This window comes from Mya arenaria, chromosome 8 (genome assembly GCF_026914265.1).
Source record: "Mya arenaria isolate MELC-2E11 chromosome 8, ASM2691426v1".
NCBI lineage: Eukaryota > Metazoa > Mollusca > Bivalvia > Myida > Myidae > Mya > Mya arenaria.
Window position 1 is genome coordinate 8732482 of NC_069129.1, and position 19164 is coordinate 8751645.

The window sequence follows — 19164 nt, forward strand, 5'->3', positions numbered from 1 at the left end:
TATTTCGTAAATACTTGTCAATTAATTTAAATAATATTTGATTCTCCTCTCTTTTTCTTTGAACAGAAAGTACATTTCAAAACCTTAATTACTAATAATCATTCAACATATTAGAGAAGGAATGAAAAAGGAATAAAAATATCATTGTAATAATAAAGAAAAGTAAGACGTCAACTTTTCTATACATTTAAAGCTTATTTGTGCTTATTTCAATAATATTCCAGCACTATTTCAACAGTGAAATTGCCGACATTGTGGTTAATTCATATTATATAAATTGAACTATATTCCAAATATAATCTGCACTACGTCATTAAGATTGAAACTCATTTAATAACTCGACAATGTCCTCAATATTTTCCAATTTCAAGATCAAAATAAATAGTTTAAGCCCTGCGAAAATGTGAAAATGCAATTAATTAACAAGACACTGTGCTCAAATCTATCATTTTTGTTGAAACAAGGAATATGTTAAACCTCTATTGTATTTGCTTAGATAGAATTGTCAAGCAACCTTAATTTTTCTCCATGGCAAATACATGTAGAGATATACAAAAATGATAAATAAAATAAAAATGCACTCAGAATGTTGAAATTTTAAGAGAACTCAAACAATGATACCATCAATATAAATCTTAAAATCCAAGGAGCTATTATGATCAGATATTAACTTAAGGGAAATCAAAATTTACTTAAGCATAAAAATCACTTTACCCTTACTATAAGTTATTGACAGCTAGGTAAATGGTATAGAGGAATATTACATAATAACAAATATTTGATAAATGGATTTTAAGTCCACCATGGTGTACAATTAATGACACATCCAAAATTGAAACAAATATCATTATCAAAAAATAAACACTATTTTTTCTGCAAGCATCTGTCACAATTTTAGTTCATTATTTTTGTATTTATTTCCAACACTTATCAGAAAAATAGAGAAAAAAGTCCAGATATTATATGAAAATGAAATAATGTTTAGAGAACTTGATACTGAATATAAGTTCATATTAACTAATACAATTCATTATTTCTAATGTACTGAATGTGTTACTTTCTTTAGAAACCTTATCAATGTGTTCATTGAGTGAGTCGTAAATATAATACAGAAGATTTCATTCATATTGAAATTCTAATCCATTGTTATTAAATTCATGAAATTCAATTTCAATCAAAATGTTTCAAACTTCAATAATAACGCATATGTTAATAATCCTTTGAAACCTCATAAATATTTGCCTACATAGCTGAAAAAATCCATTTCAATTTCATGTGAAAGTTTCCGAACGCTGAAAAGCATGAAGTGTTTTTCAGCGCCACACTTTCAACAGGATTCAAACCCACTTTATCAAGAAAAGAAATTGCTGATTAAATATTGACATAGAAGGTACAAAAAGACTCTGTCTCATGTCACTTGTGCAAACAGAAGTAACCAAGCAATCATTACGATCCCATCAATGTCTGCTTTCTAATTTGTTGCGATTAGTGCATTGTTCTTGATAAGGTCTGACGACACACATCGAATGCAATCCCGAACATACGGTATGCAAACAGACACCAAAACCAAACATTGACATTAAACACGATCTTCCGTTCTGATTGTTATGATATCCTCCATGCAAATATTTGTCATGCAAAATGTTTGCTTTGCAATGAACAGTAGTGCTTTCCATTTCTAAAACTAAAATATCTGTTTTCAAATTCTCCTTTTTTAAATTCTTGATAATGAAGCAATCAAATGAATCATAAATTTATACTTAAAACAGCCATAAAATGTTTTTAAGACTTTAATAAATCTACCAACACTTGAAGTCTGGTATGGCTACATTGGTTACTAACTGGATAAACTACCAGCTATCAGCCATAATTATTTAACTGGTTAAGATTGTGAGCTAGTTGACACTGGCTTACAAAAGCAGATACACTTGCTAACAATGTCAGCCTCATTTACCAAACCATTTTTGCTATACTGACTTAAAATGTTGGCCACATTTGCCTAACAAAGTCTTGTTTTACTGGTTAAACAATGTCAGCCTCTTTTAGCTAATAAGGTCAGTTATATTAACTTAAGAATGTCAGCTTCACTGGCTAAACAATGTCAGCCTCTTTTAGCTAATAAGGTCAGTTATATTAACTTAAGAATGTCAGCTTCACTGGCTAAACAATGTCAGCCTCTTTTAGCTAATAAGGTCAGTTATATTAACTTAAGAATGTCAGCATCACTGGCTAACCAATGTCAGCCTCATTTTCATAATAATGTCAGCTTTACTGGCTAAACAATGTCAGCCTCATTTTCCTAAGAATGTCAGCTTCACTGGCTAAACAATGTCAACATCATTTACCTAATAATGTTGGCTAAACTTGCTGACAATGGCAGCCTTATTTACCTTACAATGTCAGATGCACTGGCTAAATAATGTAAGCCACATTTACATAACAATAACTGCTACACTGGCTGAACAATGTCAGTCACATTTACCTTACAATGATAGCCACATTAGACATACTGGCCTACCTAAATTACATACTTGATGAGCTGTCTGACATGCCGGCTGAATTGTTGGACATAAGGGCTAAACTGTTTGACATATTGGCTCTACTGTCTAACATACTAGCTTAACTGTCAGACATACTGAATCAGGTGTTTGACATACTGTCTGAGCTGTGCTTTCTCAAAATAAGCTTAAAAATTAGTGTTGATTTGTATAAATTCAGTTATATACCACTTTTCAAACCAATGTAACCAGTGTACATTTTGTTTTTCTGTATAGATATTGTTAATTTGACAGTGTTTAAGTGCTAATGTCATCCCTTATGCACCAGTTATTTGTAACCACGCCCCCCCCAGGTCCGGGGAATAGCCGGGACTTTGACTTTTGGTCCAGCCAACCCCGAGTAAAATCCCCGCCCTGCAGGGACGAACTATTGGTTAAACCCCGGCCAAATGCCCCCGCACCCCAGAGACTCTTTATAAGGTCCAATCTCGGCTTAATTTGGTGCTATGACAAAACCACCACGGTCACTTGGCCCTGCCGGGCCAACTGGAAAGTAAAAACAAGGCCCTTTTCCCCGGCTATCCCCGGTATACCCCCGGACCTGGGGGGGCCGTGGTTACAATTGACTGGTGCATTATTCACCGTTGATCTTGGAAATCAAGAAGTGTAACTCAAATATTTTAGTCCAAGTGGTGGGACTTGCAAGCCATCAGCACATTGTCATTACTAACCTGTACCATTTGTACTTTTTTTAGACATGTTAAACAGCTTCTAGACTATGACCCCAACTTTATTGTATAAATTTGCGAGACATCTCCTTCACCACCTCCACCACATTATTCAACACTATAACATATTACTCAATCTCTTTTTTAACTTGAAAAACAGGAAGGCTATTATGGTTAGGAATTAACTGATGTAATTAGGGATAAACTCCTTATATGGTATTATCTCTAAATAGTCTAAATTGAGCAAGACTATTCCAATGTTCCCATTGATTTAAACAAACATTGTCTCTTAAACACCTTAACCAAATGAAAACAGATCAGTTAATGATCAAAATAATAATAAGATAAAGTGCAATTCTAGTTTGGAAGTGCAGCCCAAGTTTGAAAAGTTCTCAATAGATATTGTATATATCGTAATACTTGTATGTAATGTTGGCATACCCATGATGCAATATGCTAACACTCCTTTGACTGTTGGTCTAACTTCTTATACATTCTCATACAAGAACTTTTCAAAGGAAAAAATCCTAATAATTGGTTCAACTTTAACTTTCAAAAACAGAGCATGGGTTTCCATGGTTACACAGACTTTTAACTAGAAAGTTTAATTTCTGATTATACCAAGCTTAAAAGAGTTAACAATACAACATAGATCAATAAATGATGATGCAATACAGTGATTAAAAGTTAAAGCTATTTTTTATATTGCTAAATTGGGATGAAAACTCAGGTAGCCATGTGGATATGGAACTGCAATGTGTTATTCAAATCCCTGAATTCTAGTGTAAGAGATGGACAGATAATTACCTCATACTGTAACCATCTACTGCCACCCACAGTTTCATTCCTTTAAAGTATTTTGCTTATATGCATGTGAAGTAAGTTTCATGTAAACAAGATTCTCTCATCAACTATTATACCATTAAACTCAATGCCCTGTATTTGAATGTTAATTGTCCAATTTCTATCCACACTGGATTTCTTTTCTGAAATTCTTTCAAAGTTTATACCTGTTTGCCCGCGCTAAAGCTGATCTGTGAAATTTGTTTTATCAATAATTAATAAGTTCAAATCTACAATGACATAGCTCAAACATAAAACGGTTAGGAGACCAATTATAATAAGAAAAGTCAATTCAAATCAATACAATTTAAAAGTGATAAATAGAACTTTTTAAATGCACTACGCTGCAGTTAGGTCCGGAAACAATGATGTTAAACATATTTAAAATTACAAAATTAAAACCTTAAATATTTTTTCATTGATGAAGTATTCATTATGATAATCCCCCTGAATAAAACAACACCAATTACAGTTTAAACGTCATATCACTAACAAGGGCCGGGGTCATATCTCTAACAAGGGCCGGGGTCATATCACTAACAAGGGCCGGGGTCATGTCACTAACAAGGGCCGGGGTCATATCACTAACAAGGGCCGGGGTCATATCACTAACAAGGGCCGGGGTCATATCACTAACAAGGGCCGGGGTCATATCACTAACAAGGGCCGGGGTCATATCACTAACAAGGGCCGGGGTCATATCACTAACAAGGGCCGGGGTCATGTCACTAACAAGGGCCGGGGTCATGTCACTAACAAGGGCCGGGGTCATACCACTAACAAGGGCCGGGGTCATATCACTAACAAGGGCCGGGGTCATATCACTAACAAGGGTCACAGTCATATCACTAACAAGGGCCGGGGTCGTATCACTAACAAGGGCCGGGGTCATATCACTAACAAGAAATGGGGTCATGTCACTAACAAGGGCTGGGGTCATATCACTCACAAGGGCCGGGGTCATGTCACTAACAAGGGCCGGGGTCTTATCACTAACAAGGGCCAGGGTCATATCACTAACAAGGGCCGGGGTCATGTCACTAACAAGGGATGGGGTGATATCACTAACAAGAAATGGGGTCATATCACTAACAAGGGCCGGGGTCATATCACTAACAAGGGCCGGGGTCATATCACTAACAAGGGCCGGGGTCATATCACTAACAAGGGCCGGGGTCATATCACTCACAAGGGTCGCGGTCATATTACTAACAAGAAATGGGGTCATATCACTAACAAGGGCCGGGTTCATGTCACTAACAAGGGCCGGGGTCATGTCACTAACAAGAAATGGGGTCATATCACTAACAAGGGCCGGGGTAATGTCACTAACAAGGGTCGCGGTCATATCACTAACAAGAAATGGGGTCATATCACTAACAAGGGCGGGGGTCTTATCACTAACAAGGGCTGGGGTCATATCACTAACAAGAAATGGAGTCATATCACTAACAAGGGCCGAGGTCATGTCACTAACAAGAAACGGGGTCATATCACTAACAAGGGCCGGGGTCATGTCACTAACAAAGGCCGGGGTCATATCACTAACAAGGACCGGGGTCATATCACTCACAAGGGCCGGGGTCATATCACTAACAAGGGCCGGGGTCATATCACTAACAAGGGCCAGGGTCATATCACCAACAAGGGCCGGGGTCATATCACTAACAAGGGCCGGGGTCATATCACTAACAAGGGCAGGGTAATACTTTTGCTTCCTTACAATAAAATTATTTTCTTTTTCTAATCTTGAACTAAAATAATTGGAACTAATCTTCGCAACTAACCCATTTTGAGTTTAACATGACATTAGAAGGAAAAGCAGATAGCAGCTTCATAATTGACTTCCAGAATACTTACATCTCGGCAGACAACAGATTGGATGGGTAGCTGTTAGTCTTTCGTAATCCTCCATCCATTTTTGCCAACTTATTTTCCAACATGAGTCCAACACAAATTGTTCAAAGTTTTCTGAGATAGGTTCTACTAGTTCATTTTACAATTAGTTCCACGATACAATTGCATTTTGTATCATTTTCGGTTGTGATCAAAATAATATTGATAATAATTCAGTTCTGTTCAGTTCTATACGTTCTGTTCTGTTTCATTATTTCGGTTCTGTTCAGTTCAGTTGACATCTATTTGATCAGGAATTTCAACCATTACCTGCACCAAATAGGGTGCCAACTTTTCAAAATGCTTAAAACAAAATAATTTTTCACTTTTTTATTACATGACTTCAGCAATGAATATTTTTTACATCCCAGCACGTCAAAATCTCCTCAAATCTTGATTTATACCAGAGTCAAACTTTTTAATAACCTTAGGATTCAGCTCATTAAAATTCAATTAATTACCTTACAACACTGATATCATACAAATTCAATTTTCATCAACCCCATATACCACCATTCTTCTCAGTTTAATGAAAATCATCCTTTTCAAGAGAATGACAAATTTGTCCAAGAGTTAAAAATGGAACCTTTTGTCATGTTTTAATATTTTTTTATCTTAAAGATTTAGTCACAGTAGAGCTTGATAGGAAATAACAGCCTTATAATATTAAATATTCCACAATTTAGCTTTTCACACTCTTTAATTTGTTCCACTGACTAATATACAACTTTGTGCATAGAAACTGTATATCTTAAGCAATGTTTTGAGTAATATTTAAAAAAAAAAAAATCATTTAACAAAACATTTTCGGCCCATGATTTCCTTTATTCTTCTTCTATTGAACAATTCTGTATCTACAAAGGTCAAGGAACACTTAATTGGCATCTAGTTTAACATTTAAACATTTGATACATTGAAGGTCCTTATTTTCTTTGAGAATGTTTTCTTTTCGCATTATAAGGCCAAGACATTCACTGCCCGCTAGGTTTTAATTCAAAAACGTACATTGAATTTATAGGTTGAGATTTCGATAGGAAAGATTAACATCTAGAATCACAAAGCCAATTTTTAAATGTTAAATAAATACTTCAGGCAGAGCCCAACAAGTTACAACAGTAAAACATTATCATAGAAACACATTTATTAAGTCTACATTTGATTTTGTTGCGGAAAAATAAAGACTATGGACCAAACAAATTGTGCTGTGAATGCCAACGCTACTCTTTTCCCTAGCTACACAAGGGGCACAACTTTAATATTAAGGACAGAGTTATGGGTCTTGTTATACATGTGTGTATTGTCTGTGGAAACATTCATACCAAGTTTCATTTGAATATCTTGAAAAAAAAGAGTAATGGCCAAGGAAAATGTTTTTGCTCTACAAAATTTTGTCAAGGCTATTGCACTATCCCACTTTTTCTTTTACAAGCTAAAAACTGCATCACAATCACAGTGTCATACAAGGGTGTTCATGTAACTTAAGTCAGACTGAGTGAGAAATAAATATGTGAAGAAAATAAACTTCATGATTTTATGGTACTAGAAACTTTTTTCTTTTATGAACTGCCTTATGAAACCTGGACTACAGCCTTCTAACAGTAGAACACTCTGCGTTGGTCAACATTAGAAAAAAGCCAAAAGAAAAATAATTATGACCTTAAATTTAAAGCAAAACTAGGTGGAGTACAAACCTTGACTACCCCTTCAGCTTTATGTGTGTATATTTCAATTAAAAACTAAACTTTGAAAATGACTTTTGATAGGGTCACTTTAACACTTTAAAATTGAAAACCTTCAGTGTTTGCGCTCCTCAGCCACAGTCACTATAAATGAATTTAAAGGGTGCATTTGAATAAAGATGAGTGTCAGCTAGCTAGATGTCTTTGTTATAAACTACAGATTTGCACATTCATTTGCCGGAGTAAATATATTACAAAAGATGCGTCAACTGAACAAAAGTATAACCTGCCGGTATGCAAATTTCAAGAACTTAAGCAAATTTGGGAATAGGTGATTTTAAAAAAAAGGTTAAAAGATAAACTTGCTCTATTCGAACAAAACCTTTCAAAATGGACAATAGATTCTTAAAATCATGGTGAAATATCTAGATATTACTACATATCTATAATCATGAAAGTTTATAATTGACAAATTGTTAAAACATTCTGAAAGCCTTTCATCTAATAACCAATTATATAAGAAAATGAGAGATATTTCAAATTGATATGAAATGGTTTAAACAATTTTGTAAGTTTCTTTTTCTCTAATTAAGGTAATGTGCTACACAGAGAGTGCATTCTAGGTGTTTCGAAGATATAATAAATCAAAGAATAGTTCTCAAAAAAGTATAAAAAAAAAGTATTAAGTATGAAAAAGCATTCATATTATTGATATTGATTTATTGATATTGTTAGATAAACGCTCACAAAACCTGCTTTCAGGCATTCATTTTCACAAAAACAGTAGATTTCACGATCATTGGAGCAATGCAGCTTTTAAAAATACAACTTTGGTTTCTAAGTAAACTATTTAAGGGACTCTCTCAAAGAATAAAATGTTCCCAATGCTTTTGTAAAAACTTTGTTCGAATTGAGTTATTTTACTTTTACTTTTATGAACAAACACCAACAGGCAGACATTCATTTACACAGAATGTTGTAAATCCAAGCCTAAAATAAAAAACTTTCAAAAGTGTTCACTATTTCTTTCCGCAAATAAATAGAGCATTCTATGTCACATTTATATATAATTACAAACAATAAAGCTCTGTTTTGAATTCTTGGTGATGTTTATCATTGAGGCATTTACTACCTGACCCTATAATGTGAACATGTCCCTTTAAAACAGTAAAAAATATGCCTGGTGTGGGGCTCAAACAACAAACTGCTAGTAGGTAGGAGTGTAACCAACTGCGATCACTTGCCTACTTGTTAATCGCAAACTAAAATTCTTTCAACTATATCCCTTTAAAACATTGGAAGAAACATAAATCACCCAGATTTTTATGACCTTTATAGCAACGGAAATGAAGTGATTTTGGAATTCAGATGATCTTGATATATAAAGCTTTATAATAAAATGTAACCAGTCTATTAAAATGAAGTCATAGTTATAATACTATTTTTATTCTTATATGATTAAAATGTACCATTAAATAAATATATTATTAAGAGATCTTTGACGTCTCTTTAAATATCTGAGTTTTTTTATTCAATCTCGCCTTTTTAAGGTGCTTATTTTTTATTTTTAAAGCCAAATTCAAATAAGCCATTTTTACAAAATAAAATGAATATCCAAATATATATGTACAAATCAATTCAACCAGTTAATATGCCATGTGCATTAAAGACATTAGCAGTTCAAGGGGTTCAAGGGTAACATTTAATTATTACCATTTGTGATTCTGCCAATACAGAAAGGGAGACAACATCTTGGAATCAAGAGTCTAGAATGTGGACCATAAATCATTTACCTCCCTTGACATATGTAGTGCATGTTACTGATTCCTATGATTCTTTAATGTGTCATCGGCGGTCAGTAGACAGTCGCATTTTTTCAATATTGGCTCCAAGCAAGTTAATTAAAATGCTTCTCTGAAAACATCATCAAATATGCATTGAAAGACTATAGCAGTAGTTATCTGGGCAGATAACCCACTTACATCCCTCAGTACTCCAGTAACAAGTTGTCTCCCATGAAGTTAGCAAAAGAAGTAACTTTCCACAAAAGATACGTTATAAAATAAATCATTTAAAATTCTGCAAATGGGCATTTAACTACAAACAAAACAAACAAGTCAGAAAAAGGTCAATTGTGAAACGTACCATGAAGTCGATTGAAACTAAATATTGAAAGTTATGAAAAGTGCAACAGTGTCAATGCCGGGAGCCGTAGTCAATTATCAAGAATCTAAAGATGTAATCGATGATCCTAAATAATGAGAACATTAATAACTACACTTTATGAGGTGACATTAAACAGCCACACTCAGATCAAGCAGCATTTTAAGTCCACTGGCAGTTTTGGATCAATGGAGACTGTACATTGTCAGTTAATGTCAATTATTATGATAATCAATTAATATTCCAAGAAAGAGTTTTACTTGGAAACAAATATATTGTTATGAAAATTAATGCCTTGAATCCACCAAGGTGTCATTTGTTACCGATGAATGTAACCAAGACGAGACCAGTCTAACACAATAACATGCCATAGCTAAGTGTAGCTAGTATTCCTTTATTCCTATGGTAATTATAATACTTGCATGATAGCCCCCATTGTGGATTTCCAGACATCGGCCACACTTCCTCGTCGTGCATATCTTGCCCTCGCAGATGGCGGCGTCATGGGTGACAGCGGGAGGGAGGATGGGCGACGCCCATTGTTTAAAGCTTCCAAGTCAATATTTATATGGCTGACTGACCTCGATCGCTCTCGTCGGTGAGGTGGAGTGGCCATTTTGTTTACAGCTGTTGCTTTAGCAACTCAGTCAGGATTGCAAGTTTCTTCTCTGAAATAAGTATTAATTTATAGGGGGCTACAGGGTAAGAAACTGATCGCCTCCAGTATTATTTAGGCAGGTGCAGTCTTTCTGAAATATTACAATGCAACCTTTAAAGTGTTGCAAAAGGAAATTCAGGTGACTCTGTTCATAAATCAGTTTCAGCATCTATATATTTTACAAAGAGCCTATATCCCTACCACTGATGAGTTCATGCCTTCATAAAATAGGATAAAGACCTGGGCCACCTGGGCCCGCAATCATAAAACATCTAATATCATTTAAGTTAAGTCATTTTTTTTTTCAAATTGTCATAGTCAAATTAAAAGAAAAGTATACATTGAAGTATGTATTTTCAATCAAATCAAAGACAGTCAAATACTTCACAAACTATTAAGATGTTATATCATGTGATTAGTGTGATACTCTAAGCTAAAGAAAATGACTTAAGTTAGGAATTGACTTAAGATGTTTTGTATTTGCACTGTCACAAATTCGCAGTTCATTTATGGGACAAGAACCACTAACAGCTATTGGATTGAAAAGGGCTGGTGCATTTACACCAGCCAATATTTATTGTATTATTATATACATTTGAAAATGAGATGAAATAATAAGTAGATAAGTCCCATAAAGTTGGACACACATAAAAGTTCTTTCAGACTGTACAATACATACATAAAAGTCCAGTAAAAAATGTAAACAATACAACGAAAGATTTGACAGGCAGAAAAGAGGTGGGGTGGGGTGGTGGTTTTATGATTACATGTCCTAGGGGCTGATTTATCAAGAACCCTAGTAATCTCCTTCCTAGGAAGAATTTTAAAGAGTGAAGTACTTCTGTTGAAACATCTCTGCTGGATACGAAATCTCTGTTAGGAGTCCTGATAAAATGGTTCCCAACTTGACCGCTTGACATATTAACTCAGAATATGAGGAAATAGAATTTCTGGTTACTATAAAAACAACAATTAGATTGGAGAACATACATGTTGTCCAAATTTGGAAATTGAGTCAAGTATTTGAATTATTAATGTAGGTGAAGGTCGTATGCTCGGTAGATAAAGACAAATCTCAATGTTGTAACCAGATACCTGAGGATGCCAGTTTAATGGATAAGTTGCAACTTTCCATTTACTGAATCTTAATTTAAGCCCTAGGAGTTTTTTTGTCCACTCTTACTGCCAAATAAGATTTACCACAATTAATTATATAGTTTTAATGTTTCAAAAAGGATGAATAAATGTCGAAAACAACAGATCTTATGAAGGATACTGTGTTACATTTAAAAGAAATGAGCATGAAACATGGTATTTTTACCATATGAGACTACAATAGAGCACAGTAAATCTTTTAGCAGTCACCAGTCATTTAATATCTTTGCACTTTCTGCTATTAAAGAAACGGTTATTATCTTGTAATCAATTATTAATATTTTCCCTAAATGCATTATTTAGTAAGTAGTAAATTTAAAGGTTTTATCAATCAAAATTGATGTTTGTTATACATGTATTTGTACTGATTTTGAATAAGAGTGTCACTTAAAATGCTCTTATTTTGTCTATTTTTTAATTTGTTTCATTATAATATTTTTTTTCTGATAAATTGTTATCATTAGACTGATTTTAAAAACCAATTTAGCTATAGGCCTAATTTAGTATGTTTGTCCTGGAACCTAGACAACTCAGGGCTCGAATTTAGACTTTTTTCCTACTTGCAATTTTTCGCAACAGGGTAATTTTTTACTCGCATTTTCAAAAAGTTACTTGCTTTTTTCCTAAGTATTAAATTCGGTTAATTTAGCATTCTATGCCATATAATATAGTAACAAAAGTACATATACAGGTCGGTTCCAGTTTAATGAACTAGTGTCAACTTTATTCTGACACTTAATAGTTCATTTAAGGAATGAATTGCGGGGTTGATGTCATTATCGGGGTATGAACGCAATTGGGTTGGTCAATGTGTGTGGAGTCCGAAGGACTCCACGCGTACTTTGACCAACCCAATTGCGTTCATATCCCCGATAATGATATCAACCCTGCAATTCATTCCTTATATTTACACCAATAGTTCATTATTTCATTCAAGAATTGTTAAAAAAATACTTCATTTCATTTAAGAAAACCTTTCAGTAATCCGTTCTTACCCATTCTGTAAATAGAACGACCCGACTATAACCGGAAACATTTTTTTCAAATGCCGTCACAATAACGCGGGAAAAGATCAACCACTTGAAATCACTTTAAAACGTAAAATTAAAACACTCCTGGTACCAATATATTTAAAATATAATAAACTTACACTTTTAAAAATGTTGATCTATATTTTACGGGACCTGCAGACACAATACAACCAATAACAAGATCAATAGCTTTCATGTATATTGTTATGCAATGAATTACGATCCGAACATATCCGAAGATGTTGCGTTCATCGATTGATGAACGCAATTGCCGAAAGGCAGTTCATTTAAGGAACGGAAGTTGAGGTGTAAATATATATATTTTAATGACACATTCACGAAAAACAACAGTTGATTTTCCTTTACTGTACTTGTCTGCTTGTCAAGGGAGATCACTGTGTTGGAATATTGTGTACTGCAAATGTGTACTAAGTAATCAAATTCGGCACTCGCGATTAGTGTCACAAAAGTGTTTTATGCTTACCTGTAATGAGATATTAAGTGTCTATGCCACATGATATTCGTTGTGTACTCATTAGCATTCGGCCTCTGGTATTTTGTTTTGAAATATGGGACTTGCAAATTTTAGCAAGTAGATTTTTTATGAGGTTGGTAACAGCAAAACTGACTAGCATTTAGCGAGTATGCGAGCTAAAATTCAAGCCCTGCAATTAACATTGAAAACAATGTATATGACCTGTTTTCATTAGACATGGAAGAAAAACTATTTCAGAACAGTATACGTTCAAGGGCTAGACATCAGATGGTCAGTATAAAATAGGGCATAATGGTTTCCCCCTCCACTCCGGGTAAAATCATATCTGTTTATGAGTACAGATAAATATATATACCAACGCTATAATTAAATTTACTAGGATTTACATGGAAGACAACTCTAGTAAATTTTGAATTGAAAAAATGTGCATAACACTGCAAAAGATGCATGTGTATTTCATGTAAGTTTTTGACAATTTTCTTTTTTCCTTGCAATTGTATCATCTGGTGTCTAGCCGCTTCAAAAACAGCCACATTTATAGAAAATCTGTTTTAAAAGAAACCTACCTCAAAATGAAAGGTAATTTAAAATGGAAAATGTTCAAACACAAAGCGAAATTAAAAACAAAAATTAATACATGATTAGAATAACAAATACGCAATCCAATCCACGGATCACTTATACTGGTTACGGTTAACCATGTAACCGATTAAAGGTCTTTAAAAAAATGAGACCACTCCAAGTGAACAGTCACATTCAAGTGGTCATTTATTACCTAATCTTATTAATTTCACGGCTTATTCCACATAAGTGACCTCCTCAGTTATAACGTCAAAATAATGAACTTCCATGGAAAGCTAATGCACTCAAAATGCAGACACACTGTCTACGGCTTAAACTGAATCAAAATTTAAAATCTGTGAGGAAAAACTGTTAAGCTGTATACATGCTGGTGTTACTTAATTAGAAACTGATCTTAACATGTAAATTATAGCCTTTTGTTGTAAATGGCCCAACATATTTCGGTTTTCTCCGGTCAGACCAGTGGTTAGGACACTAACTTCTAAATGTGAGATGTCCAAGTACTAGACTGATTTCATGGCCTTGGTGTAGGGTTGGACTGGTTGCTTTGTTGGTCACTAGGTAATATAGTTAATGTTTGCTCTATTTAACCATCAATACAATCAAAACCTGCTGAGCGCAGCCCAGTTTACAATTTTATAAAAAACTTTTCTAGTGTTGACATGGATGGCCCTCTACTAGCCATGCCAACTTAAAAAATATTCAATTAACCACTAAATGAAACTCGGGCTGTCGTGTTTTTTTTAACTTTCTAAATAATTATTTCAGAATACCTCTGGCGAACATATTGGTAGGGATATGACCATAAGCATTAAGCGGGGTATAACACTAATAGACCATATTTTCCAATAAAACTGTCGCAAGGAGAGTGATATAGAAGGATTATAATTGTTGCAATACTTTTTTTCGCATATTTAAGTAAATGATTTTGAGTTTGGTGGGAGGGGGATTTCTATTAAAATTTTCAACCAAAAAAAACATTCTTTAAATGTAAACATCTGGTTGCATATTCACCAACGTCATAAGTCTAAGTTTGTTACTCAGATATGCTTTTTTCTTAATTGTAATGAAAAAATGATCATTTGTACATAAAAACTTAATTAATGGTAACACCTGTTATTTGGAACATGTTTGATAAATTTAATATTCAATGCTCTAGTAATGGCAATTTTCCTAATACAATCAAGATGTGCACTTATGAGTGCTGATTCTCAAACTCTGATCATGACTCAAGACATTAATTAGTATAAGCCCTGATTAAAATTTAAAAAAATTAGCAATAGCCAGTGTTTCTAATTTTCGTTTTCTAAATAATTAAGTTAGTAGGCCGGGCACAGCCTTGCATGAACGTATTGTTCAGGAGACCAAAAATAGATGCTAACTTTGTTAGTGTTCATCAAAAATTGCCTCGGGAATGACTGTCTACTAGCCCGAGTGTGCATGCCAGTGGTTCTAAATAATTTATTTAAAGTGACACTAAGACTTATTGAAAATCAACACATACACATGTATAACACACATCAATTTTGACTGATGAACCTTTAATTACTTACTAAATATTTATTGATTTATGGAAAATCTTTATTACTGATAACAAGTTTGTAACCCTGTATTTAATAACGGAAAACACAAAAAAATGCAAATTATTAAATGACTGGTGAATGCTAAAAGATTTACTGTGATCTACTTTAGTCCCATATGGTAGAAATACTGTGTTTTATGCACATTTCTTTCAAATTAAACTCTGTATCCATCATTAGAACCATTGTTTTTGACATTTATTTTTGGAATATTAAAACAAAATTATTAATTGTGATATATCTTATTTGGGAGTGCATCTTTAACTGTGTATGGCAATCCCATTGGCAGAGAAATGAGCTTGAACACTTAGCACTAAGCACATAATTATATAGATCATCAATTATTATTTTTGTTGTTTAATTTTCTTTTAAAGGGGCTGTACTCCGTATGATAAAATAGCGAAAAAAAGAGAAAAAATGTCGAAAACTGACGTAAACTTGGCATCGATGTGTACAATGCATTGAAACTTACTAACTGAAGTACCACATAGTTTACAATTTATTTAGGTTTAGCAGTTATTTCGTATTTTTCCATTAAAAAAAGATTACTGGGTATGTCTACCAGGTAGATTTCATTCCTTATGCGTGATTGGCTAGTCGGTGTTATCACGTGATATTACCGAGGTAGGTGTATAGCTTAATTATGTCACCCAATGTCACTCATAGCTCAGTCGATACGACGTTGGACTGCAATTTTGGTGACATGGGTTCAAACCCGGTCTCCGACACAATTTTTTTTACATTTTGGTACCTTTTTTTACAATTATAATATCAAAGCGTACCGTAACACATTCTATTTGATAATTGTCCTGAGAATCGTTACAGAAAAAAACTTTTTTTGTTGCCAATCTGGTGAACAGTCCCTTTAAACCTCAGCTTCAATTGCCTGCCTTTGTGTATATGCACCCATTAAAAGGATGATTTTAAGCTGTTTTAGATCGGTATTGGGTAGTTTAAAATAATAGATATGTTTTACAGGATTCTTCAAATCCCTAACGTCTAAACGGGTTTGTGCAAAAACCGGGGGGGGTTTTGAAAAAAATTGAAATTGTATTTAGAAAATTATTTGATGTTTGAAATAGATAATAAATACTTATATTCATATTTTATTATGTAATTGCAAAGATATTTTGCATAAAATAAGCTTTAAATGCATAAAACACATAATTTACCTTTCCAATAAAACGAAACTTGACTGACACAGACAACAAATGTGCCAATCGTAGCAACTCGACCATGTCCGACAAACTTCTAGTTAGACTTCGTAAATACAATCGTAACAACTCGGCCATCTCCGAGGTGTTCCGATTGTTGTAAAACTGTGAACCCCAGCCTTGCAGGTGCCCTTCATGTGTATATATATATCGTAACGTTTTGACAGTATGATATGAAAAAAACACATCAAACTCATAACTATTTGTTGGATATTTATTTTTTGAGTACGGAACTAATATAAAATAACATTATCTGGTAATATTTCTTGTTTTTATGATATTTTATTGAAGCAATATGCTTTAACCCGGAATCCCGATCGGAATAACTACCCACTTTTGATACAAAACAATTTGTAAGTGAAGGATTTACCATATCAAAATCGTAAAAAAAGATTCGTCAACATACAATTATTTTGACTAGGTATTGGGTAGTTTTTTTACTGCCGGAAATATTATAAATTCTACAAATTAAAACACAATGACTTAAAACTATTCTTACCACTTCTGACAATAATCCATGGTCGAGAACTATTAAAGTAAAAAAAAAATCCAACAAAATTTTACAGCACTCGATTTTCTTTCAGATCATTTGAAGCTTCTTTGGGAGTTAATAAAGGTCAATTGTATGTCAAAAACCATGCACAATTATCATTAATCATGTAGTCCAAATTTCACAAGTCAAATGATAAGAACATAAATCTTTCCCAAGATTTTCTTTTGACTAAAAACGAAGCATCAAGTTTTCTTCAAGGAAGTTTCACATTTTATTTCATTTACAAAACTCTCTTACTGATAGTTGAGGTAATAACAAATGTATTTTTATTGTTTCTTTCAAAAGATATTTTTTCCACAAACATAATATATCTTTTGTGGATTGATGAAATGAAATGTACACTACACACCTACTTTAACAAAATCTGTAAAAGCTTCACTTGTCATTAATTCTAATGAGTCTGTTAAAAATGATTTTTACAAAGCGGTGTTTTTGAAAACATAAAAGCTCAATCTGTATTAGCCCTTAAAGCTTCTTACTCGTTTTAAGCCTATAAATGAACGACAAACAGGCCAAATGCAGTTAGTAAAAGTGTTCCTAAACCATTCATAGCATCAATACTCAAAACTGTTCTGTGGACTGTAAATTAATCATTTGAATGCCTATTAAAAACCATCATATTAAAATATATAAAAGTACAATTTGCACAGAAATTAAGCCAAGCATTTAGTACCCATCATTCAAGAGATACTTCATCTGTATAACAATGTTTTCTTATAGAATCAATCATGGAGTATCACTTATCTATAGCTAAAAATTTAAATTTCACTGCTTTAAGAACATGATGCTTTGAAGAAATTATATGTAGCATATGACTAAAAACTTAATATGAAAACCTAAATAGTTTGACGCAAAATCATTATAAATTGTTTAAGACTATAAATGATGAGGTATAAGATTAATACATAGCCAGAGATTTGTTATAATTATTTAACAGAATCAAGATAGACTTACAAGCAATAAATTCCACTACATTATTATATCCATATCTTTTGATGTATAATACACAATTAATACATAATTCTAGTTGTTGTTTTTAAATTCCATCATATAATCCACCAACAAAGTGACCTTAAAGAAATTCACATAACCTAAAGTGCATCCAACTTTTTAAATATTATCACTATTTAAGAGGAATTATTATATCTATTACCTGTAATAGTTAGGCCATCACTAGCTGCAACACTGTATGTCCATACTGACATAAACAATCCAGCGTAAGGCCAATCATATGTGGTTCCCATCTCCTTTCCAAACAAGCAAGGGGCTCTGTGTTCAGCTGAAATATCGAACAATAACATTGAAACGTATATATTATAGTGTGCGATATAGTATGAATTTGATTTCATAGTACATGGAAATTCAACCATAACAAATGCCCCCCCCTTTTATGAACTCAACTTTGCGCTTGAAGTCACTATGCCTGATATCATCTACGTTTAGATTCAACCACATCTACACTTAGCTTTAAAATAACAAGGTAAGCTTAAAAATCGTGAAATCCACTAATGAACTACACTTACCTTGAAATCAACAATGCTTAGCTTGAAATCAACAATGCTTAGCTTGAAATCAACAATGCTTAGCTTGAAATCAACAATGCTTAGCTTGAAATCAACTGGACTTAAATTGAAATCAACTCAGCTTAGGCTAAAATCAACTACACTTCGTTTGCAATCAACTTCCATAAGCTTGAAATCAACAATGCTTAGCTTGCAATCAACAATGCTTGGCTTGAAATCAACTATGATAAAACTTGAAATCAACTATGCTCAGCTTGAAAAAAACTAGGCTAAACTTAAAACAACTAAGCTGCAAGTAAAAAATAAACATTCAAGCATTTTTCTACATACCGCAAGAACAAAATTCAAATTCAACGCTGTGCAATTGTAAAATTGGAGTAGCCTTTTTTTGCATTTCAAGAAAATTTAGTATAATTATATTATGCAGAACTAAATGGATGCAATTAATGTCAAAAGTAATTATTTAAACCCTTGATGTAAATTAAAAATGTTCCAATTTCTAACTTATCAAAACAATATATATATTTTTTACTTTTGAGTAAAAGCATCATTTTAGCCACATTTG

General features: G+C 33.3%; 1 protein-coding gene across 1 annotated transcript in view; it reads right to left on the bottom strand.

The window, feature by feature from the left end:
• Nucleotides 1–17510, bottom strand: part of LOC128242367 (uncharacterized) — a 65388-nt gene extending 47878 nt beyond the window's left edge. The window contains exons 1-2 of the mRNA XM_052959496.1: nt 17023–17510; nt 10230–10475 (exon numbers count right to left, since the gene is read on the bottom strand). Of these exons, the coding sequence (XP_052815456.1) occupies nt 10230–10423 (194 nt within the window). The 5' untranslated portion in view covers nt 10424–10475; nt 17023–17510. The remainder of the gene's footprint in view (nt 1–10229; nt 10476–17022) is intronic.
• Nucleotides 17511–19164: the final 1654 nt, after the last annotated feature.